This window comes from Cynocephalus volans, chromosome 12 (genome assembly GCF_027409185.1).
Source record: "Cynocephalus volans isolate mCynVol1 chromosome 12, mCynVol1.pri, whole genome shotgun sequence".
Lineage (NCBI taxonomy): Eukaryota > Metazoa > Chordata > Mammalia > Dermoptera > Cynocephalidae > Cynocephalus > Cynocephalus volans.
Genome location: NC_084471.1, coordinates 63,055,419 through 63,078,324, shown reverse-complemented (window position 1 = coordinate 63,078,324; position 22,906 = coordinate 63,055,419). Strand labels below are relative to the sequence as shown.

General features: G+C 50.7%; 2 protein-coding genes across 6 annotated transcripts; both read right to left on the bottom strand.

The window, feature by feature from the left end:
* Positions 1–7,598: 7,598 nt before the first annotated feature.
* Positions 7,599–13,384, bottom strand: LOC134360460 (retinol dehydrogenase 16-like). Of its 5 annotated transcripts, none has more exons than XM_063074877.1 (7): positions 13,070–13,383; positions 12,665–12,808; positions 11,911–12,275; positions 10,641–10,899; positions 9,111–9,274; positions 8,312–8,549; positions 7,599–8,191 (listed from the first exon to the last, which is right to left on the bottom strand). In XM_063074877.1, the coding sequence occupies exons 2-6, from the start codon at positions 12,688–12,690 to the stop codon at positions 8,332–8,334; spliced, it is 1,032 nt and encodes a 343-aa protein (XP_062930947.1). In that variant the 5' UTR covers positions 12,691–12,808; positions 13,070–13,383; the 3' UTR covers positions 7,599–8,191; positions 8,312–8,331. The 5 variants fall into 5 exon arrangements, with proteins under 5 accessions (XP_062930947.1, XP_062930951.1, XP_062930952.1 ...); XM_063074881.1 differs by having other exon boundaries at positions 11,911–12,250; XM_063074882.1 differs by lacking the exon at positions 12,665–12,808 and having other exon boundaries at positions 11,911–12,225; positions 13,070–13,384.
* A 2,960-nt stretch (positions 13,385–16,344) lies between these two features.
* LOC134360771 (retinol dehydrogenase 16-like) lies at positions 16,345–21,702 on the bottom strand. The gene is made up of 4 exons (XM_063075542.1): positions 21,370–21,702; positions 18,849–19,107; positions 17,136–17,299; positions 16,345–16,562 (listed from the first exon to the last, which is right to left on the bottom strand). Exons 1-4 carry the CDS (start codon positions 21,680–21,682, stop codon positions 16,345–16,347), a joined length of 954 nt encoding a protein of 317 aa, XP_062931612.1. The 5' UTR covers positions 21,683–21,702.
* Positions 21,703–22,906: the final 1,204 nt, after the last annotated feature.

The window sequence follows — 22,906 nt, the reverse complement described above, 5'->3', positions numbered from 1 at the left end:
CCATGCCTAGCCTCAGTGACCAAGCTAATGGGGGAAGCCAAGGACTGAGGACACACCACCTTCCCAACAGGGGCCCCCAGGGGCATCTTCCTTCCACTCCCAGGACCAAGCACATTTTAGATGGTCTGATGAGCTGAGAAGCCTGAAGAGGGGTGGTGATGGTGGGAGGAAGGGATTAAGAAGCCAGTGGCTAATTGGATGTGCAGAGGGAAGGGAGGCCAGGATTCAAAGTGATTCAAAGGTATGGGGCCAAAGATAAGTAGAACCACAGGTGGCAAGAGAAGTCAGGGGGCAAGACACTTTGCATGTCGGGAGGGAAAGCAGGAGAGTAGAAGTTCTGACCTGAGCTCATTGAGACTGAGGTAGAGCTGGATGATGCGGATGGATCATGAGTTCACTGGCAGCTGAGGGAGGACCTGGCAGAGTCCTTGGCACTGAGAGGGGATGAGAAATAGGAGGAGCAGAGGACTGGGTCAGAGACATGGAAAATTCTCAGGGTCAGGAATTGGAGGGGAAGGAGATTCCAGGCCATGGGGCAATGAACTCATAGAAAGGTAGGAGGGAAGCTGGTAAAGGAAAGGAAATGAGGAAACCATACAGAGGTGTGAGTATGAGTGGTCACACCCAGGATTGCACAAGAGGCAGGAACAGAATGTGGCTGGAGACCAGGGTGGTTCATTGGATCACCCTCCAGGGTCACCATTCTTTAGAATGAGCTTGGTCATCAGCTCATACCTTCCTGTTCAGAGGATGACATAGAAATGGGGCCACAAAGTTACCTCGAGTGATAGGACAAAGGATGCATCTTTATACTCCACTATTTACCAAGTCTGGCAGCCCCAGAATTAGACAAAGCAGGTCTCCTTGGGAAAGCACAGCAGGGCTTGGCCATTGTGTACCAAGGGTGGTGGTGAGGGGGTGAGACCATGGACCCATCCCTAAAGAGCAGATCCAAAGCCAATGGGGGGTGGGGGTGGCGAGTCATGGAAGGCAAACCTCACAAACTTCGCACCAGCCCGAGGCTGAGCCCTTCCTATAATAGATCTGGGAAGCATCTCCCAGTATTGTCTGCCTCCTGTGTGAGTGAATGGGGACTCTTGGCTGTTAGAAGTCAGATGATGTCACTCAAGGGCTGAGCAGGCCCAGGACATGGGTGAGATACAGGGGTTGGCTCTGTGCCTGGAGAAGGATGACTCAGAACTGCCCCAGTGCAGGCCTGTGCCTGACTCAGCTACTTCCTAGGCTTCTCCACTGACTGCTGTCTAAGGTGTTCCCCTGGGCTTAAACTGAAAATTCAGGATGGGGGGTGCATGAGGGTTATGGTGCCTTGTAGAAGGCTCCTCCTCCCAGGTTTGGGAGTGCCTCCCACTCTCAGATAACAGGTCTCTCTGCTGAGCTGGCAACCAAGGCCTGAGGTGTCAGGGCTGGTGGTCACCCTCCCACCCCCAATCTCCAACCCCATGGGCACGGGTACCTTTGGAGGGTGCCCTCACCTCCTCCAGTCCATTTCCATCCTGTGGAAGGGTGTGGACTGGCCAGACCAAGGCACACCATAAGGAGGTGGGCAGGAGTCAGAGCAGGTGTGGGCTGAGCCTCCTTCCACTCACACCCTCCCCAGTTGTGTGCAGTCCTTGAGCCATGAAGCTCATAGCCCTGAGTGGCTGCCCAAGAGACCAGAGGCCCAATATATGCAATTGGGTCTCTGGTCCTCAGCTGTAAAATGTGGTTCTTTCCTCCTAATATCCCCAGAGTCCTGACTAATATTCCAGGAAAAACCTGAGGTAGAGGTGAGGAGGGGATGAGCTACATGACCCTGGAGACTTGAGAGCTCCCCTGCCTCTCACCACTCTATTTCCTACGCACTGATACATCACCCAATACAGCACCCCAAACAGACCCTACCATGCACCACAGTCTTGGCTTCATAAGGCCTTGGCTGGCCTTGGGGAGCCCAGTACAGCAAGGTGTCCACCAGGAAAGTAGGCATGTAGTTCATGGGAAGGCAGATAAGTCTGGCATCTGTTAGAGGGTGCACAAAATCCATGTCATTTTGTGCCTTGTTTGCCATGTTGACTCCTGCTTATTTAACCTCGCTGACCAATTACACTTTAACCTTAAGGCAAAAGGAAAGGAAACATAGGTTTCAGGGAGTGAGTTATTATAGCAGGTGGCATCAGTGGCCTAAGCACAGACATCACAAGACACCCCCAGCCCCTGCACCCCCATCTCCCACCCTCCCCCATGCATCACAAGGTATCTGGTGAGTGATATTATTACCTTATTTTTCTTAAGCTGTTTCCTTGAAGTTATTCTTAGTAACAGGAACTTTCGCTGTATAATCATGGTCTAACCTGAAGAGAGAGAAGGCTCTCATCTGCTGATATTCCTATCTGTAAGTCACCCTGATTAATAAATATCTCTGATTACCAAATGGACCTGCCCACTTCCTTCTTCAGTCTTAAAGGACCTTCTCAGTTTGGAGGGCATTATAATTTAACCCTCTCCTTGAACAGCATCCCATCCAGATGAGTAGCTGGTGCAGGGATTGCAGGCAGTTAGTACATGCTTCATGCAGTCCATCACCAAGGGCAGATTCAACTCACATTTTGTCAAAATGCTTTCAATGTTTTGAATCTGTTCAGGATGAGAAAAAAAAAATCCTTTTTTAAAAATTTTATTTTGTCGATATACATTGTGGTTGATTATTGTTGCCCCTTACCAAAACCTCCCTCCCTCCTCCCTCTCCTCCCTCCCCCCCAACAATGTCCTTTCTGTTTGCTTGTCGTATCAACTTCAAGTAATTGTGGTTGTTATATCTTCTTCCCTTCCCCCCCTGGTTTTTTTTTTGTGTATGTGTGTGTGTATGAATTTATATATTAATTTTTAGCTCCCACCAATAAGTGAGAACATGTGGTATTTCTCTTTCTGTGCCTGACTTGTTTCACTTAATATAATTCTCTCAAGGTCCATCCATGCTGTTGCAAATGGCAGTATTTCATTCGTTTTTATAGCTGAGTAGTATTCCATTGTGTAGATGTACCACATTTTCCATATCCACTCATCCGATGATGGACATTTGGGCTGGTTCCAACTCTTGGCTATTGTAAAGAGTGCTGCAATGAACATTGGGGAACAGGTATACCTTCGACTTGATGATTTCCATTCCTCTGGGTATATTCCCAGCAGTGGGATAGCTGGGTCATATGGTAGATCTATCTGCAATTGTTTGAGGAACCTCCATACCATTTTCCATAGAGGCTGCACCATTTTGCAGTCCCACCAACAATGTATGAGAGTTCCTTTTTCTCCGCCAGCATTTATCGTTTAGAGTCTTTTGGCTTTTAGCCATTCTAACTGGGGTTAGATGGTATCTCCATGTGGTTTTAATTTGCATTTCCCGGATGCTGAGTGATGTAGAGCATTTTTTCATATGTCTGTTGGCCATTTCTATATCTTCCTTAGAGAAATGCCCACTTAACTCTTTTGCCCATTTTTTAATTGGGTTGCTTCTTTTTTTCTTGTAAAGTTGTTTGAGTTCCTTATATATTCTGGATATTAATCCTTTGTCAGATGTATATTTTGCAAATATTTTCTCCCACTCTGTTGGTTGTCTTTTAACTGTTAATTGTTTCTTTTGCTGTGCAGAGCTCTTTAGTGTGATATAATCCCATTTGTTTATTTTTCCTTTGGTTGCCCGGGCTTTTTGACATGAGGACACTTTTGTAACCCACCTTCTCCTGCTACACTATCTCCTCACTCATCCCCTCCACTGCAATCCACCCCCCTCCCCACACACACACTGGAGCCCTCCCTACCTAAGTGTCATGGTTCAGAGCTGTCTTACTTCCCTTTTTCCTACTGAAGTCCTGGACCCTGGTCTCCCTGACCAGCAGGAGATTCTTACCAGAAGATACACTTTGAGTCAAGACGCACGTGGGTTCAACGCCAGCTCGGCTTCCACCCAGCTGAGTGACTTGGGCAGCTCTGACCTCTCTGAGCCTGAGTTTCCTCATCCTGCTCAGCTCCCAGCATCACTCCTCAGAAAACTAAGTCACTGTCAGTCTCTCCAGGAGTAGAGGGAGAAGGCAAAAGAGTATAAAGGAAAGGATATAGTAGCCTCTGGAAAGAAGGAGTACAGGATCCCAAAGCGGGAGTCTCACCTCCCTCTGAGAAAGGGGAAGAGGGCATGGGTCTGGGAACCCTCACAAATGAAAGCCCCGGGGTTGCCAGGAGGCAGGAATGGAATGACTTACATGAAGCAGATGTAACAGTTTTTCCTTTCTCCTCCTGCTGTGCCCTTTCCCCAGCCCTCGTGGCCAGTGACACTGCCCTCTGCCCTCCAGATCTGGGCCCTCCTCTGCCTGGTCACACATCCAGAATCTGGACCCCTCAGACACTCAGAGTCTAAAAGCAGAAGAGACTCAGTCCAACAAGGACATGGGGGGTGGTGGTGGGGTCCTAAACCATACTCCAGCGTGGAAGGCTTGAACCCCAATACCTGGAAATGATTATGGAATGTGATGCACGTGTTCAGCATGGACCAGGGTGCTGATGGACAGGAGGGAGAAGCAGCTCCATGCAGGGCCTTTCAGGGTGAGGTGGAGACAGCATTTCCTAACAGAGGTGAAGGAAGATGGGCAGGAGCTGGGGATGGGGGAGGGACAGAAGAAGCCTGGGCTTCACTGCTCTGGGTGGCCCCCACTGTCCACACTTCCCAAAGGTCTGTCCTTTAACTAAGGGAAGGCAAGGAAATTGAATGGGAAGGGATGGAGAGATTTCCCTAAGAAACCAGAGGGTCAAATGCAATCCTGACCCACCCGAGAAGACAGGAAGAATGGACAGGTGCACACCTTCCAGCTCTGCCTAAAGGAGTAGATGTTATCAGCAGGCAGCTGATGCAGTCCTGGAACCGTTTGTCTCTCAGAATGGAGCCTCTCTCTGCTTCTGGGGTGGCTGCCAGGACCCACTTTATGGGCAGTGATGGGCGACGAAGAAGGCTGAGGAGGAAGAAAGGAGTGCAAGAAATTCTCAGCAGCAGAGGGAACATGCGAATCCTAGTCCTGGCACCAAACCCGGTTAAGGGAGGGAAACTCCCTTGTCTGGAGCTGCACAGCAGAAGGACAAGGCCTTCAGAGGCGACTCCCCCGTGAAGACTCGCTCTCCCCCCCAGTTCCTCCACTGTGACTGCTGCACAGGACAACCAGACGTGTTGACCCCATGTGCGTCCTGGGGGGGGCAGACATTGGCCAGGCTGGAGGGCGGTGCGTCTCAGCTCCTGCACTCTCCAGCATACATGTGTCCCCTGGTGGTGCTTTGCAGAGTCTCAGCAGGCCCAGTCCAGCTTAGCCCCGTGGTGACCACTCTCTCCAGCTCAGGTTGATGCCACCTATAGCCCCTTCTCTAGCCAGCTTGGGTCTTGCGAAGATGAGGAGGTGTAGGAAATGAAAAGCAGAGCTGGAAATGGCAGGAACTGGAGGTTCATTGTGCAAAGCGGTTTCCAGTCCCACAGACAGGCAGCCTCTACTAAGCCTGGGGTAGGGACCCAGAAATGATGAGACACCCATGTCCTTCAGGTGCCCAAGATCTGTGATTGGAGGGGATGAGAGGTGTAGGTGTGACTCAAGGATGCTGTGTTCTTCTAAGAGGGCCAGGACAGCCAAGGGAAGGAGTGAGAGCAGCTTCTTGTGGCACCACAGGGACTGTGGTGGGATTGGGCTCCAGAGCATCCGACTGGACGTGACTCTATTTTAGGAAAGAATCCTGGAAGGAGGAGGAAGGGATCCAGAGTAAGGACTTGGACTGGTTTACACTGGAGTACTGTTTGTGGGGGTTTTTTGGCGACTGGCCAGTAAGTACATTGCACTTCTTTATGCGGCCATTGTTGCTCTGGCATGACTACACAGACTTTTTAATTCACAGTTTATGCTTTTGGCCAAAGATCTGGCCTTGGAACAGCTCCACCCTCCAGTGGATCCAGCACGGGGGGCCAGGGGTTTGTGCACTCACAGCTCTCTGACACTCTGGAGCAGACTTCTGGGTATGAGTCCACACCTCCTGAACCACCTACCCCTCAAGGCTATAAAGTGAATGAGTAAATTTTTATGTCGATTTAGTTTGGTGTGTGTGTGTGTGTGTGTGTGTGTGTGTGTGTGTGTGTGTGTGTGTGTGTGTGTGTGTGTGTGTGTGTGTGTGTGTGTGTGTGTGTGTGTGTGTGTGTGTGTGTGTGTGTGTGTGTGTGTCTGTGTCGTCTTATAAAAGTCTGGAGGCTTCAGATTGAATATGAAGCTCTTCCTGTACTTTGGGGTGGGGCAACATGATTGCTGCTGCTCAGTGGATTGACACTAGACCTTTGAAGGATCCAAGCTTCTTGAGGACACTTCCTGCAATCCTTGTATCTTCAGCACTGACATGCCCAACACCAAACACTTACCTCATCTTTTCCAATGAATCTGATCTCACTCTCTGTTACCATAACAATTGCTCATTTGTTTAACAACACAAGTTTCCTGAAAAGCTCTATATCCTCGATTTTTTTACTAAGGGGAAAAAAACTAAGATACCTAAGTATTAGTCTGTTATTGTTGCTTATAACTGAATACTTGAAACTGGGTAACTTATAAAGAAATAGAATTTATTTCTTACAGTCTTGGCAACAGGAAAGTCAATGGTCCATGGGGTGCGTCTGGTGAGGGCCTTCTTCCTGGAGGAGCAACTCTCTACAGCAACCCAGGGGGATCATGTGGCAACAATGGGCTGAGCAAGAGAAGTAATCTTGCTCACTCTCTTTATAAAGTCATCAGACCCATGTCCATGATAACTCTTTATCATAAATGAATTAATCCTTTCATGAGGGCACAGTCTTCATGATCCAATCACCTCTCAAAGACCCTACCTTTAAAATATCCTAATTGGATTTCCCTACCTCTTAACACTGTTACAATGGAAATCATTTCTCCAGTACATCTTTTGGGGGGTCACATGTGACCCATAGCACCTGGGGAGGTAGCTCCTGGCTCCAATTTGTACATAGCCTCAAAATCTATACCAATTTGTGCAAATGCTTTCTCTTGAGTCCACATTTGAGAACATCATCAGAATACTGATGACATTCATAGCTAGGTCTCAGGAAGCACTGGGCAATTCCAAGGGATTCTTCCCCAGCAAACAGTAGGTACTCAGTACAGGTTAGCAGAAAATGGAAGACTGGGGTCCAGAAGGGACTCTCACTCCATGCCACTGGAAGGTTGTTGCAGGGAGGGGATCTGGCTCTGGAGTCCTGAGGGATGGCAGGGCTTGCAAGTGCAATGACTAAAAGAGGAGACAGTGGCTGAGGGCCACAGAGAGATTGCTGGTGAGGGAAGAAAGACTTGATGTCCACCAGGGCAGGCATGTGGGACTCTATCTCTCCCTCATCAACTTCTGTTTGTCCATCCTTGTGTCTAAGCCTGTGACCCCAGGCTCCCTGATATATCCTGGAAAGGAAACAATTCCCCTCACTTCTGTGGCAGGAATGGCTGTGAGAGGGCAGGGAAAATCCAACTTCCCTTTTCAAATCCTTTCTCAAGTCATCCCTCTCATCCCGTGACCTCCATGAAAACACCTGACTCTTCCTCCATGGGCTGAATGCCGCCACTCCCCAAGGACATAGTTGAAATCACTGTGCATGCGTGAATTTTTCAACTTTTATTCCAAAACAAAAACAAGCCCCCCCTCCTACCAAAAGCATGGTTTAAAGTGAAATCACAAAGGGTTTATGTGTCCTCTGCCAGGATCCCTACTGAGGACACCACCTCCTAGCCAATGCCTGCTGAGCTGGTGCCTGGGGCCTGAGGGGTCACACCAGTGGTCTCCCTTCCCACTTCATCCCATGGGCAGAGGTACCTTCAGAGGAGGGTGCCCTCACCTCCTCCAGTCCATTTCCATTCAGACAGAGGGTGTGGACTGGCCAGGCCAAGGCACACCCTGGGGAGATGGGCAGGAGGCAGAGCAAGTGAGGGCTGAGCCTCCTTCTACTCACACCCTCCCCAACTGCGTGCATTCCTTGGGGTGAGAGGTAGGCCAGGAGGAACAGGGCCATGACTGGCCGCCCAAGTCAACAGAGCACCAAAGAGTGCTGTTGGGTTTTGTTCCTCAGCGGAGTTCCTTGGCTCTTTCCTCCTAATATCTTCAGAGTGTTTATCTCAGGAGAATCCTTTGGAGGAAAAAAGGAACAAGATAGGATAGGTGCCCCGGTGATACGAAGCTCACCCGCACTCTTCTTCCCTTCCCGGGATGATTCCCCTCCCTCACACGACACTCCAACTCCACCCACCATGCTCTCCAGTCTTGGCTTCACAGGGCCTTGGCTGGCCTTGGGGAATTCCAGTAGACTATGGCATCCATCAGGAAGGTGGGCAGGTAGCTCATGGGGAGGTAGAGAAGCTTTGCATCCCAGCCTGCTGAGTATCGGGTGCGGGGGTGGCAGGCGGTCAGTGCATGCTCCATGCAGTTCGTCACCCAGGACAGATCCTGTGAGCACTTTTGCTCCTTTAATTTAATTGATTCCATGTCTATACAGAAGGAGAAACAACCCAGGTATGCCTCCACCACACACCACTCCTGCTTTAAGATCGACGTAGGGAGAAAAGACTCACTAAGAAGGCATGTCCCCTATCCCAAAAGCCATGCCCCAAATACAATCCATCCATTTCTAGGGAGTGCCTTACCTTACCCAAGGAAAAACTGTTCTACACTAAGCCACCTCTGCCTCTCTTCCTCGGATTATCTGGGCTGCGTTAATTGGGGGTCTCTGCCAACACTAGAAATCTTAACACAGAATACCAGCTGTCTCTAATGCCAGCTTGACATGAGTCCACCAGTGTCTTCACCCTCTGGCTTCACTCTGTTCTTCAAAATATAAGGGGCTGGGATGAAACAGTGGCACATGTCCTCATAAGCCTGCACCCTTGTTGTAGGTGACCAGTTGACCACACAGCACCATGGGAATGGGGCTGAACCTCCCTACTATGTGGGGTAGGCAGAGCCTGGAGGATGGACTCTAATATTACTGGAGGCACTAAGGATACCAAACAAGTATTTGCTTCTCTCCCAAGGGTCCAAAGCTTACTCACAGGATGCCAGAAACTTCTCGCCATAGACCTGCTTGACCTCTGAGCTGGCCCGGTCCCACAGCTCCTTAAGGTTCTCTACGAATATTTCACTAGTGATCAGAGTAGTCTTGAAGAAACCAGGCTCAATCATAGCCACCTTCACCCCAAAATAGGAAAGCTCCCTCCTGCAATACAGACAGGCAGAGGGCAAAGAGTTCAGAGGTCTTGGGAGGCAAAACACAAACAATAAACCAATAACACCCCAACATGAGATTGGGGTGGGATAAGGTCAAAATTGACACTGGTAATGTGTAGCAGACAAAGGATAAAAAGTATGATAATGGCATCACCTCACTATAATGTTTCAATATTGTTCCAAATATTTTATGTACACTAGCTCACTAGCTCTAAATCTTACCTATTCTTCCGTAAGGAACCACTTAAGGGCCATCTGCTCCTATATTCCTCATATCCAGTGAAAACCAGGGTTTTCTGATTAATCTCTTACATAGTCCTCAATCCTCTCCCACCCTCTCCCACCCTAGAACCCCCCCTGGCCATCCCTCTGCTGGGCTATTGCAAGTGTCTTCTAAGGTGCAACCCCTGCCTCCAGACTCAGCTCCCCCACATTCAGAGACATCCTCCGCCCTGAAGCCAGCGGGGTCTCTAGATGCTGATTAGACCAAGCAGCTCCCTGATTAAGTCCCTGCCATGGGGTTCCACCATCAACACTGTGAAGCACCTGTGCAGGGCCCACCAGCCCTCCACCAGCCAACCCATGCCCACCCGCCCAGCCACTTTCCTGCCAGGCCTGGCCTGGTCCTCTCACGACTGCAGGACACTGCTGCATAGGCAGTTGGCTAATGCTCACCCTGGGCCTAGGCTGATGACATTCCCTAATCCAGGGGCCCTTCCTGCCCTTCCGTCCAGGCTGCCAGGTTCAGGTCTTCAGTGCTCAGCTCACACCCCAAATCCACGGCACTCCCCTAGATCTGGTGGCTGCCATGGACACCAGGGCTGACTTGGTCACAACCGCTGTAAGGGATGGCACCTACCATTCTGGCTCTTGTTTCTTACTCTCTCTCTCAGCTGTCAGAGTCCTTAGGTCAGGGACAAACCTTGCTGTTGTCCTAGGTCAATCCACTATGCATGCATGCAGGTGCCCACTAGTACCTGCTGAATGGACTCAGATGCTCTCACCCCACCACACGCCTCCCTGAAGCTAATGTCATAGCGGTGTGCAAGTGGGCGCTGAAGCCGGATTATCCCAGTTCCATTCTGCCTCTGACACTTTCTGGCTGTGGGACCTTCTCCAGGGCAGGGTAAGCTTAATTAATCTCTTAGGCCTGAGCCCTTCCCTCTACCCAGGTCACAGAAAGCTGGTTCCCAGTGAATGACACCTAAATTCAGGAAGAGGGTCACAAAGCAGCAGAGAGAGGAATCTCAAAGTTGGGGGCTCTAAATCTGTGATTAAATGAACCATCTGGAAAAGGCTCCCCCAGAACGAGAGGAGCAGGAGGACTGAGGGAGGGGCCCATCCCAGTCCAATACCTGAGGGAGTCCGAGAAGGCCTCTGTGCCATACTTGGAGATGCAGTAGCCCCCACCAAAAAGTGTCACACGGCCCATGATGCTGGAGACATTGACCACGCGACCCCTGGCCTTCCTCACTAAGGGCAGCAGGCTCAGAGTCACCTCGATCATCCCCAAGAGGTTCACATTGAGTATGTCCACAAAGTCCTGCTTGGTCAGCCACTCATTGGGCGCCGAAGGCATGGCGATGCCAGCGTTGTTCACCAGGCCCCAGAGTCCTGGGGACAGTGGGGAGAGGAGAGAGCAACACTCTTGCACCTGTGCAGCGTGGACACAGTTATGGTTCAAATTCATGTTCCAATAGAGTGAGAGCATCATGACAGGTGTTGGCTGGGGGAGCGGGTTCAACCAGTGACACCATGGCATCTGCTGGGTTTGTGGGGTGCAGATCCTGTAACTTGTTGCAGGACAGGGACCATGCCTTCCTCCTCCTTTACGCTTCATGGCCCAGCCTACTGCCTGTCACCCCACATGTGATGATGGTAGGAAGTGATGATGACAAAGTATTGTATATCCATTTGTCAGGAAACAGGGAAACTAACGTCTGGTTTTTTACACATTAATGTTTTTCTTGCACATATTATATACATTCACCTGCATTTTCAGATTTTCTGGACAGTTTATACAGTGGGTGCTCCTCAACTATCTGTTGAAGGAAAAGAAAGAGATAGGGAAGAGAGAAAAATAGGAACAAACTGAACAGAAGAAGAAAAAAAGGCAGAAGTGAAAAGAAAAAAAAAGGCAAGGCTAATATCTGGGTAGAGTTTAGTTGGGAAAGACAGACCTGAAATCTTAGTTTTGGGAGAACTTGGAGAACATTCTTATATTTGACCTCAATAGGCTACCATGAAATATCCTACATCAATATTGAACAACATTCCTCCAGGAACGGCCTAGGAATTCCACTGAGCAGGCTTTGGGAGGAGGCAAGGCTACCTCAACCTATGCCCCAGTACACCAGCTCACAAGGAGGGAGAGGACAGGGAGGAACTCTGCAGGGCAAACTCTTATCAGGGCAACCTCTCACCAGGACTAGAGAGCTCTGAGGATGGGAGGTGTTGGGACTGGAAAGACAAGGGGCTCAGGCTGGCATGAGGGCTGAGGAATATAGACAGTATTATTACTTCAAGTCCCCCAAAACACTTAGGAATCTGCCTAGGGAGCAGACAGAAGGTGTCCCCTTCACACGGAAGGAAGAAACAAACAGATATGAGGAGTCTCAGTACTACCTCTGTCCCCCACACGCTCCTTCACCCACTGGGCAGCAGCAGTGATGCTCTCGGTCTTGGTGACATCCAGGGTCACTGTCTGCAGCCTGTCCGACGTCTGGGCCCTGAGCTCCTTGGCCCCCTTCTCCGTCAGACATGCAGCCAGCACCCTCAAGCCTCGCATGTCCAGCTGTCTGGCCAGCAGGTTCCCGAAGCCCGAGTCACAGCCCGTGATGAAGACGAACTTGTCTGGGAGGTGGCTCACCACCTGCCTCTCCCGGTACCAGCGCAGAAGGTAGCACAGGCCCACCAGGGCCGCCAGGTACAGCCACATGGCTTTGCAGAGGACAGACACAGCAGGCTGGGGTGAAACAAGAGTCTGGCCCCTGTTCAGACAGGAGGACTTAAGAGCACAGAGGGCTGTGGGAGGCGGGCCAGCCTCCAGGCACCCTGGCATGCAGTCCTCACTTTCCTTCCTGATCACTCTCTTTCTGGAACATTTTCATTCTGGCCCCACCCCTTTGCTCTTTGGACTGCTTTTGCATGTGCTGATGATATATGCCTTTCATAATCCCATGTCTGGTTGGAGTAAGAAAACCACTACTTAGAAACACTTCCTTTGTGAACAAATTCCTCTCTACTCTTCTGTGCTCACACAGGTGTGCACGCACAGGGCCACACAGATGCCCACACAGCTGTCTACTCAGGTGCATGCACACACACACAACATAAGGCTACTCTGACCTACGTTCAAGGGCCAGAACTGTCTACATACCTTCTATGCCAACACTCCTGGACCATGGTTTTCCTATACACAGGAAGATCTTACTGGGAAGCTACACTTGGATTCAAGACACATTAGCGTGAACTCCCTCTCTTAGCCTAGGTTTCTCATCCTGCTCAGCACTCGGAATCACTCCTTAGGAAACAAAGTCACTGTCAGTCTCTCCAGGAGTAAAAGTAGAAGGCAAAAGAGTGGACAAAGATAGGTTCCCGCCCCCGCCCCAGTAGGTCTCCGGAATGAAGAAACAGGATTCCAAAGCGGGAGTCTGACCTCAGAGGCAAAGAAATGGCAAGGAAAGAAGATGAGGGTTAGGAACCCGCAGGAACGAAACTCAGGGGTGCTGGGAGGGAGGGAGAGAACGGGTAGAGCAGCGCAAAGCAGGCGGAACCCTTTTACCTCCTGAAGGGTCCTTTCCTCAGCTTTGGAGGCCGGTTACACTGGCCTCTGCACCTTGCTGGGTTGCCAGGAACGTCCCAGTCCCCTCCAGTCAGGAGCAATCCCAGGAAGTTCCAGAGACGGCAGGGAGAAGAGGAGCCTGGGTGAGACTCCCTCACCTGGAGCCGCGGGCCAGAACGAGGTCTCCACAGGGGCCTCCCGCGTGGAGACTCAACCCCCGCCTCCCCCACCAGCTCCCACTGCGACTGCAGCACGGGACGCCCGGTGACGACCCCACGCACGTCCTGGGGAGGGAGCCAGGCCCCAGGGCGGCGCGGCTCGGCCCCTGGGCGCTCCAGCGGACGCGCGCCCCCTGGAGGCGCCCTGCAGAGTCTCTGCGGGGCCGCCTGCTGGGATCAGTCCTGTTCCTCCCGCCCTGCCCCCGGAAGCCCAGTTCAGCCGTGGTGACCACTCCCTCCCGCTCAAGATGACACCACCCATAACCTCTTCTCCAGCTAGGTTGGGTCTTGTGAAGACGGGGAGGTGTAGGAAACGAAAAGCAGAGCTGGAAAGGGCAGGAACTGGGGGTTCATTGTGCAAAGCTGTTTCCAGCCCCACAGACAGGCAGCCCCTACTAAGCCTGGGGTGGGGAACCCAGAAATGAGGAGACACCCGTGCCCTGCAGGTGCCCAAGTTCTGCGGTTGGAGGGGATGAGAGGTGCAGGTGGGACTCAAGGACCCTGTGCTCCTCTAAGAGGGCCAGGACAGCCAAGGGAAGGAGTGAGGGCAGCTTCTTGTGGCACCACAGGGACTGTGGTGGGATTGGGCTCCAGTGCATCCGATTGGACCTGGCTCCCTTGCTGGCTGTATTTGTCCGTTTCTGTTGCTTATAACAAAATGCCTAAAAGTGGGTGATCCGAAAGAAAATAAAATTTATTGCTTACGGTTTTGAAGCCTGGGAAGTCCACAGTCCAGGAAACACAGCTGGCGAAGGTCTTGGTGGTGGCAACAATGACCCAGGGGTCTCATGTTGCAAGGTGGTGGAAGCAGAGAGAACAAAGACAGACTCTCCTCTCTCTTACCCACAGAAACACATCTCTGACCACCATTTTTAATCCATTCACTAAGGCATGGTCTTACAATCCAATCACCTCTTCAAGGCCCCACCTTTCAATTACCGTAATAGGATTTCCCACCCTCTTAACAGTCTCAGTGGGGACCAAGTTTCTAATACATAAAACTTGGAAGACAGAATTCAAGCTTCAGTGGGCTTTAGGGAGACATAATTCAATCTACTACACTGGGAATTAACACACCTGGAAGGAGGAAGGAGGCTCTGCCAAGGGTCTAGTCTGAGAACATGAAGTGGCTGACACTGGATGTCTTTATGAGGCCGTTGTTGCTGCTTCTTGGCAACATAGGCTTGTTGCCTCACAATCCATGCTTGGGGACATAGGTCCAGCCTTGGCAAAGCTCCACCCTCTAGTGCAACCAGCATGGTGGCCAGGGGTTTGTGCACTCACAGCTCTCTCACGTGCTAGAGAGGATTCTTTGGGGGAGTCCAAACCTCCTGGACACTAGGTACCCCAGAAGTTTAGAAGGTGAATGGGTAGTATGTTATTTCATTTTAGTTTGGTTTGTATGTGTTTGTGTAAATTGTGTGTGTGTGTGTGTGAGCGGTGAGCTGTGTGCATGTAGAGAGTATAATAAAACCCAGGAGGCTTTGGATTAAATAGAGCTCCCATTTTGCTTTTGAGGGCACAGCATGGAGGGACCCTCAGTGGGCTGACACTAGAGCATTAAGGGACTCACACCTCCTCAAAGACCCATCTTGATCACCTTTGTATCTGCAACATTCATATGCCTGACCCAGAACGGCCCTGCAACTTCTGACTTCACTTTGTGTTTTCACCAGGAACACTGATAATAGTTCAACATCACAGGGTTCCCTAAAGCTCCATAGTCTTGATTTTTATGCTGACAGAAGAAAACTAAGATACCTGGGGTGCTACTTCCAAACTGTAATTAGCCCAGAAATCTGTATCATTTTTGGCTAATGCTTTCTCTGTTGAGTCCACACTTAGAACATCAGAATACTGACAACGTATAAGTCAGGTCTCAGGAAACGCTAGGAAATTCCGGGGAATTCTTGCCTGGCATTCCATAGGTGCTCAACACCAGTTGGCAGAAAATGAAAGCCTGGGGTCCACAAGGGACTCTCACACCAAGGCACTGGAGGGGCGTCGCAGGGAGGGGATCTGGCCCTGGAGTCCCGAGGGATGGCAGGGCTTCCAAGTGCAATGACGAAAGGAGGGGACGGTGGCTGAAGGCCACAGGGAGGTTGCTGGTGAGGGGAGAAAGACTCCACGTCCACCAGGGAGGGCATGTGGGACTCTGTCTCTCCCTCATCAACCTCTGTTTGTCCATCCTTGTATCTAAGCCTGTGACCCCAGGCTCCCTGATAAATCCTGGAGAGGAAACACTTGCTCCTTGCCTCTAGGGCAGGAAGGGCTGAGAGACGACAGGGAAAATCCAGCTTCCCTCTTTCAATCCCTCCTCAGGTCATCCCTCACATTCCCTGTCCTCCAAGAAAGCACCTGACCCTTCCTCCCACAGGTCCACATGCCACCACTCCCCAAGCTCTCCGTTCAAATCAGTGGGCACAGGTGAATGTCTCAATTTTTATTTTAAGGAAAATAATCAAAGGACATCTATAGTCCAGACAAATCCAGAATTGGTTTCTGTCCCTACTGAGGACAGCACCTCCCAGCCAATGCCTGCTGAGCTGGTGCCTGAGGCCTGAGCGGTCACACTGGTGGTCTCCCTCCCCACCTCAACCCATGGGCACAGGTACCTTCAGAGGAGGGTGCCCTCAGCTCCTCCAGGCCATTTCCATCCTGTGGGAAGGTGTGGACTGGCCAGCGCGAGCACAATGTGAGGAGGATGGCAGCAGACAGAACAGGTGTGGACTGAGTGTCCTTTCACCTGCCACACCCTCCCCAGGTGTGTGGACTTCTCAGGGTGGCAGGTGGGCCATGAGGCTCAGGGCCTTGAGTGGAGACCAGGAAAACAGGGCACTAATGAGTGCTGTTGGGTCTCTGTTCCTCAGCAGAATTCCTTGGCTCTTTTCCCTAAATTTCCAGAGTGCTAAGTAATCTCTGAGCAGAATCCTTTGCAGGAAATGAAGAAGAAGGTGGGATAGGAGCCCTGGTGATGGGACAGCTCCCTCCCTCCACGCTACTTCCCTCTCCCTAATGATTCCCCTCCTCCTCATGCCATGCACTACAGTCTTGGCTTCACAGAGCCTTGGCTGGCCCTAAAGAGCGCCAGTACATCCAGGCATCCACCAGGAAGGTGGGCAGGTAGCTCATGGGGAGGTAGAGAAGCTTTGCATCCCAGCCTGCTGAGTATCGGGTGCGGGGGTGGCAGGCGGTCAGTGCATGCTCCATGCAGTTCGTCACCAAGGACAGATCCTGTGAGAACAGTGGCTTCCGAACTACAAGTCTTTCCATGTCTGCAAAGAACAAGAAATGACCCAGGTGTACCTCAACCTCACACTAGTCCTGCTTTGGGATCAATTGTGAGAGGAAACTTTCTCTAAGAATTGATGTTTCCCATGCCCAAAGCCACGCCCCAAATCTAATCCTTCCAAACTCCCTGGGGAATGCCTTAAACTTGCACATGGAACAACTGTTCTACACTAAGCCATCTCTGCCTCTCTTCCTGGGATTATCTGGGCTGCCTTACTTGGGGTCTCTGCCAACACTAGAAATCTTAGCACAAAAACCCAGCTGTCTCTAAAGCCATCGTGTCACGAGTCCACACCTATGTTATCTCTCTGGCTTCATTTGCTCCTTAAAATATGAGAGGTTCAGAGGAAGCAGTGGTCCATGTCCTAATAAGTCTACACTTTTCCTTTAGGTGATCGGTTGACCACATGGCAACAAGGGAATAGGCTGAACATTTCCACTTTCGGGGGTAGGCAGAACCTAGAGGATGGGCCCTCATACCGTAGAAGGCACTAATGGTAAACCAAGGATTCCACAGAAGGGTTTGCTTCTCTCCCCACTGTCCAAAGCTTACTCACAGGATGCCAGAAACTTCTCGCCATAGATCTGCTTGACTTCCAGGCTAAGCCGGTCCCATTTCTCCTGGAAGGACCGCACAAGCCTCTCACTGTTGGTTATGCTAGTGTTGAAGAAACCAGGCTCAATCACAGCCACCTTCACCCCAAAATAGGAAAGCTCCCTCCTGCAACACAGACAGGCAGAGGGCAAAGAGTTCAGAGGTCTTGGGAGGCAAAACACAAACAATAAAAAAAAACCCAGTAACACCCCAACATGAGATTGGGGTGGGATAAGGTCAAAATTGACATTGGGGGCTGACCCCGTGGCTCACTAGGGAGAGTGCGGCGCTGGGAACGCCGAGGCGGCAGGTTCGGATCCTATATAGGGATGGCCGGTGCGCTCACTGGCTGAGCACGGTGTGGACGACACCAAGCCAGGGGTGGCGATCCCCTTACTGGTCACACACACACACAAAAAATTGACATTGGTAATGTGTAACAGACAAGGGATAAAAAGTATGATAATGGCATCACCTCACTATAATGTTTCAATATTGTTTCAAATGTTTTATGTACACGAGCTCACTAGCTCTAAATCTTACCTATTCGGCAAGGAACCACTTAAGGGCTATCTGCTCCTATATTCCTCATATCCAGTGAAAACCAGGGTTTTTTGATTAATCTCCTTACATAGTCCTCAATCCTCTCCCACCCTCTCCCACCCTAGAAACCCCGCTGGCCATCCCTCTGCTGGGCTATTGCAAGTGTCTTCTAAGGTGCACCCTCTGCCTCCAGACTCAGCTCCCCCACGCTCAGAGACATCCTCCGCTCTGCAGCCAGCGGGGTCTCTAGATGCTGATTAGACCAAGCAGCTCCCTGATTAAGTCCCTTCGATGAAGTTCCACCATCAACGCTGTGAAGCACCTGTGCAGGGCCCACCAGCCCTCCACCAGCCCACCCGTGCCCACCCGCCCAGCCTTCCTCCTGCCAGGCCTGGTCTGGTCCTCTTACGACTGCAGGACCCTGCTGCACAGGCAGTTGGCTAATGCTCACCCTGGGCCTAGGCTGATGACATTCCCTAATCCAGGGGCCCTTCCTGCCCTTCCGTCCAGGCTGCCAGGTTCAGGTCTTCAATGCTCAGCTCACACCCCATCTCCACGGCATTCTCCTAGATCTGGTGGCTACCATGGCCACCATGGCTGACTTGGTCACAACCGCTGTAAAGGATGGCAACTACCATTCTTTCTCATGTTTCTTACTCTCTCTCAGCTGTCAGAGTCCTTAGGTCAGGGACAAACCTTGCTGTTGTCCTAGGTCAATCCACTATGCATGCATGCAGGTGCCCACTAGTACCTGCTGAATGGACTCAGATGCTCTCACCCCACCACAGGCCTCCCTGAAGCTAATGTCATAGTGGTGTGCACGTGGGCACTGGAGCCGGATTATCCCAGTTCCATTCTGCCTCAGACACTTTCTGGCTGTATGACCTTCTCCAGGGCAGGGTAAGCTTAATTAATCTCTTAGGCCTGGAGCCCTTCCCTCTACCCAGGACACAGAAAGCTGGTTCCCAGTGAATGACACCTAAATTCAGGAAGAGTGTCACAAAGCAGGAGAGAGAGAGAGATCTCGAAGTTGGGGGCTCTAAATCTGTGATTAAATGAGCCATCTGGAAAAGGCTCCCCCAGAATGAGAGGAGCAGGAGGACTGAGGGAGGGGACCATCCCAGTCCAATACCTGAGGGAGTCCGAGAAGGCCTCTACGCCATACTTGGAGATGCAGTAGCCCCCACCAAAAAGTGACACCCGGCCCATGACGCTGGAGACATTGACCACGCGACCCCTGGCCTTCCTCACTAAGGGCAGCAGGCTCAGAGTCACCTCGATCACCCCCAACAAGTTCACATTGAGTATGTCCACAAAGTCCTGCTTGGTCAGCCACTCATTGGGTGTCGAGGCCTGGGCGATGCCGGCGTTGTTCACCAGGCCCCAGAGTCCTGGGGACAGTGGGAAATTAGAAAGAGACAGTGTGAGGGGTTGTCCTGTGTGACACAGTTATGGTTCAAATTCACGTTCCAATAGAGTGAGAGCATCATGACAGGTGTTGGCTGGAAGAACAAGTAGAACCAGTGACAACATGGCATCTGCTGGGTTGTAGAGAGCAGATCCTGTAACCTGTTGCCGGACAGGGACCATGCCTTCCTTCTTCTTTATTCTTCATGGCCCATCCCACTGCTTGGTAGAGAACAAAAAGTCACCCCATATGTGACGATGGCAGGAATTGATAATGAAGAAATATTGTGCACCCTTTATTCTGGAAACACAGAGACTAATGTTTGGTTCTTACAAGTTAATGCTGTCCTTCCAGTCGTTAGATACATTCACCTACGTTTTTAGAATTTTGGACAGCTTCTATAGTGAGTTCTCACCAACTATCTGCTAAGGGAAAAAGAGAGACAGGAGAAATAAAGAGGCAGAGGAGAGAGAGGAAGAAAAAGAGGCAAAAATTTAAAAAATCCACTCAAAGCTGACTTCTGGGTAGAGTTTGATTGGAAAGACAGGTCTGAAATCCTAGTTTGGGGAGAACTTGGACAGCATTTGATCGAATAAGACTGGCCTTAAAACATCATGCATCAATATTGAGCAATATTTCTGCCTCAGGCACCAGGGAATTCCAGTGGGCAGGTTTTGGGAAAAAGCAAGGCTTCCTCACCCCGTGTCCTAGTACACCTACCATCTGCCTCTGGAAAATTCTCTTCCCACCAACCCAGAAGGCCACTCTCACCTCATCTCTACCTGTCCCCAGTTCACTGGGCTTTCAGGTAACCTCTCTGGAAGACCTAAAAACACAATTCTAGAAATTAAAGTAAATAGAGTTTCCAAACTATAGACTTCAGGGCAGCAGGAGCAGAGAATCCACTGAGTTAGGGCAAGGGGTGGCAGTCGTTGATCTGAAAGAGTTGCACCAGGGAGACGACTCCCTCCCATGCCGAGAAGCGTGTCCTGCCCTCATGGGAAGGCACATTCTTTCACCAAGATATTTTACTTCTAATAATCCAATCGATATCTATGTTTATAGAAATTCAGGTAAATAGAAGTTTTCCAAGACATCATTTACAACAATAAGATGTAAAAAATAATTTCAGTATCCAAGCATTAGGTATGTTTAAATAAGTAGTGCTGTTTCAAAGGACAGAATATTCTAAATCATTAAATATTATCTTTTTGAATAAATTTTCATTATATTGTAAAACTGCTCATCTTTGTTTAAGTGAAAAAAACACGATACAAGTGATGCACAAAATATAATCCCATTTACATCAAAATGTTCACAGTAAAGTCATGCACCCTATAAAGAAGTTTCTGTCGTCCACAAACCACATATACCTCAGTCATCCCAAAAGATCGTAATGGTTATACCATATGGCCTAGGTGCGTAGTAGGCTATACCTACACCTAGGTTTGTGTGAGCATATTCTATGATGTTTGCACTAGGACTAAATTGCCTAACATTTCTTAGAATGTATCTCCACCATTAGGTGATGCATGAATGTGATTATCTCTGGCTGGCAGGATTAAGAATGATTTTGATCTTATCTTTACGCATTTCAGTATTTTCCACAATGATCCTGTTCTACATTTCAGTTTAGATAAAAGAAGTCCGTGCTCTTTTCTTCTCAATCGTAACACACACGAAATAGTGCAATTAAAAAAAGAGAGAAAACACGACTCCTTCCTTCTCTTTCCTTCCTAAAACAGTCCTTAACCTCACGTCCTGCTCTGAAAATGAGGACGAACTTAACTGTCCCATGAATAGTGATAGGTCCCTGGTAAGAAGGAGTGAACATGCTGAGAACATGAGCCCAGCTCCTGGAGGGACACCAGCCACCCAGGCAAACCCGCAGCCCAGGGCCCAGTCCCTACCCACCTCCAGAAGGCTGGCCCCATCTCTAACCCAACACTCAGCATCAAGCAAACCAGAACTTCTGCTCAGAAAGGAGGGAGAGGACAGGGAGGAACTCTACAGGGCAAACTCTCTTCAGGGCAACCTCTCACCAGGACTAGAGAGCTCCGGGGACAAGAGGTGGACGGATTGGAAAGATAAGGGGCTCAGGCTAGCATGAGGGCTGAGAGGTAGAGATAATACTATTGCATCAAGCCCCCCAAAACACTCTAGGAATCTTCCCAGGGAGCAGACAGGAGGTGTCCCCTTCACAGGGAGTAAAGAAACAAACAGACATGAGGAGTTCTGGTGGTACCTCTGTCCCCCACACGCTCCTTCACCCACTCGGCGGCAGCAGTGATGCTCTCGGTCTTGGTGACATCCAGGGTCACTGTCTCCAGCCTGTCTGACGTTTGCGCCCTCAGCTCCTTGGCCTGTTCCTCTGTCAGACACGCAGCCAGCACCCTCAAGCCTCGCATGTCTAGCTGTCTGGCCAGCAGGCTCCCGAAGCCCGAGTCACAGCCCGTGATGAAGACGAACTTGTCTGGGAGGTGGCTCACCACCTGCCTCTCGCAGTACCAGCGCAGAAGGTAGCACAGGCCCACCAGGGCCACCAGGTATAGCCACATGGCTTTGCAGAGGACAGACACAGCAGGCTGGGGTGAAACAAGAGTCTGGCCCCTGTTCAGACAGGAGGACTTAAGAGCACAGAGGGCTGTGGGAGGCGGGCCAGCCTCCAGGCACCCTGGCATGCAGTCCTCAAGTGTCGTCTTCTTGTCTACTCACAGCATTTCTAATAGATGCCATTAGATTGCCAAAGAACACCTTGATATGAGGACACTTTTGTCACCCACCTTCTCCTGCTACACTATCTCCTCACTCATCCCCTCCACTGCAGTCCACCCCCCCCACACACACACTGGAGCCCTCCCTACCTAAGTGTCATGGTTCAGAGCTGTCTTACTTCCCTTTTTCCTACTGAAGTCCTGGACCCTGGTCTCCCTGACCAGCAGGAGATTCTTACCAGAAGATACACTTTGAGTCAAGACGCACGTGGGTTCAACGCCCAGCTCGGCTTCCACCCAGCTGAGTGACTTGGGCAGCTCTGACCTCTCTGAACCTGAGTTTCCTCATCCTGCTCAGCTCCCAGCATCACTCCTCAGAAAACTAAGTCACTGTCAGTCTCTCCAGGAGTAGAGGGAGAAGGCAAAAGAGTATAAAGGAAAGGATATAGTAGCCTCTGGAAAGAAGGAGTACAGGATCCCAAAGCGGGAGTCTCACCTCCCTCTGAGAAAGGGGAAGAGGGCATGGGTCTGGGAACCCTCACAAATGAAAGCCCCGGGGTTGCCAGGAGGCAGGAATGGAATGACTTACATGAAGCAGATGTAACAGTTTTTCCTTTCTCCTCCTGCTGTGCCCTTTTCTCAGCCCTGGTGCCCGGTGACACTACCCTCTGCCCTCCAGTTCTGGGCCCTCCCCTGCCTGGTCACACATCCAGAATCTGGACCCCTCAGACACTCAGAGTCTAGAAGCAGGAGATTCAGTCCAACAAGGACATAGGTGGTGGTGGTGGGGTCCTAAACCACACTCCAGCGTGGAAGGCTTGAACCCCAATACCTGGAAATGATTATGGAATGTGATGCACGTGTTCAGCATGGACCAGGGTGCTGATGGACAGGAGGGAGAAGCAGCTCCATGCAGGGCCTTTCAGGGTGAGGTGGAGACAGCATTTCCTAACAGAGGTGAAGGAAGATGGGCAGGAGCTGGGGATGGGGGAGGGACAGAAGAAGCCTGGGCTTCACTGCTCTGGGTGGCCCCCACTGTCCACACTTCCCAAAGGTCTGTCCTTTAAC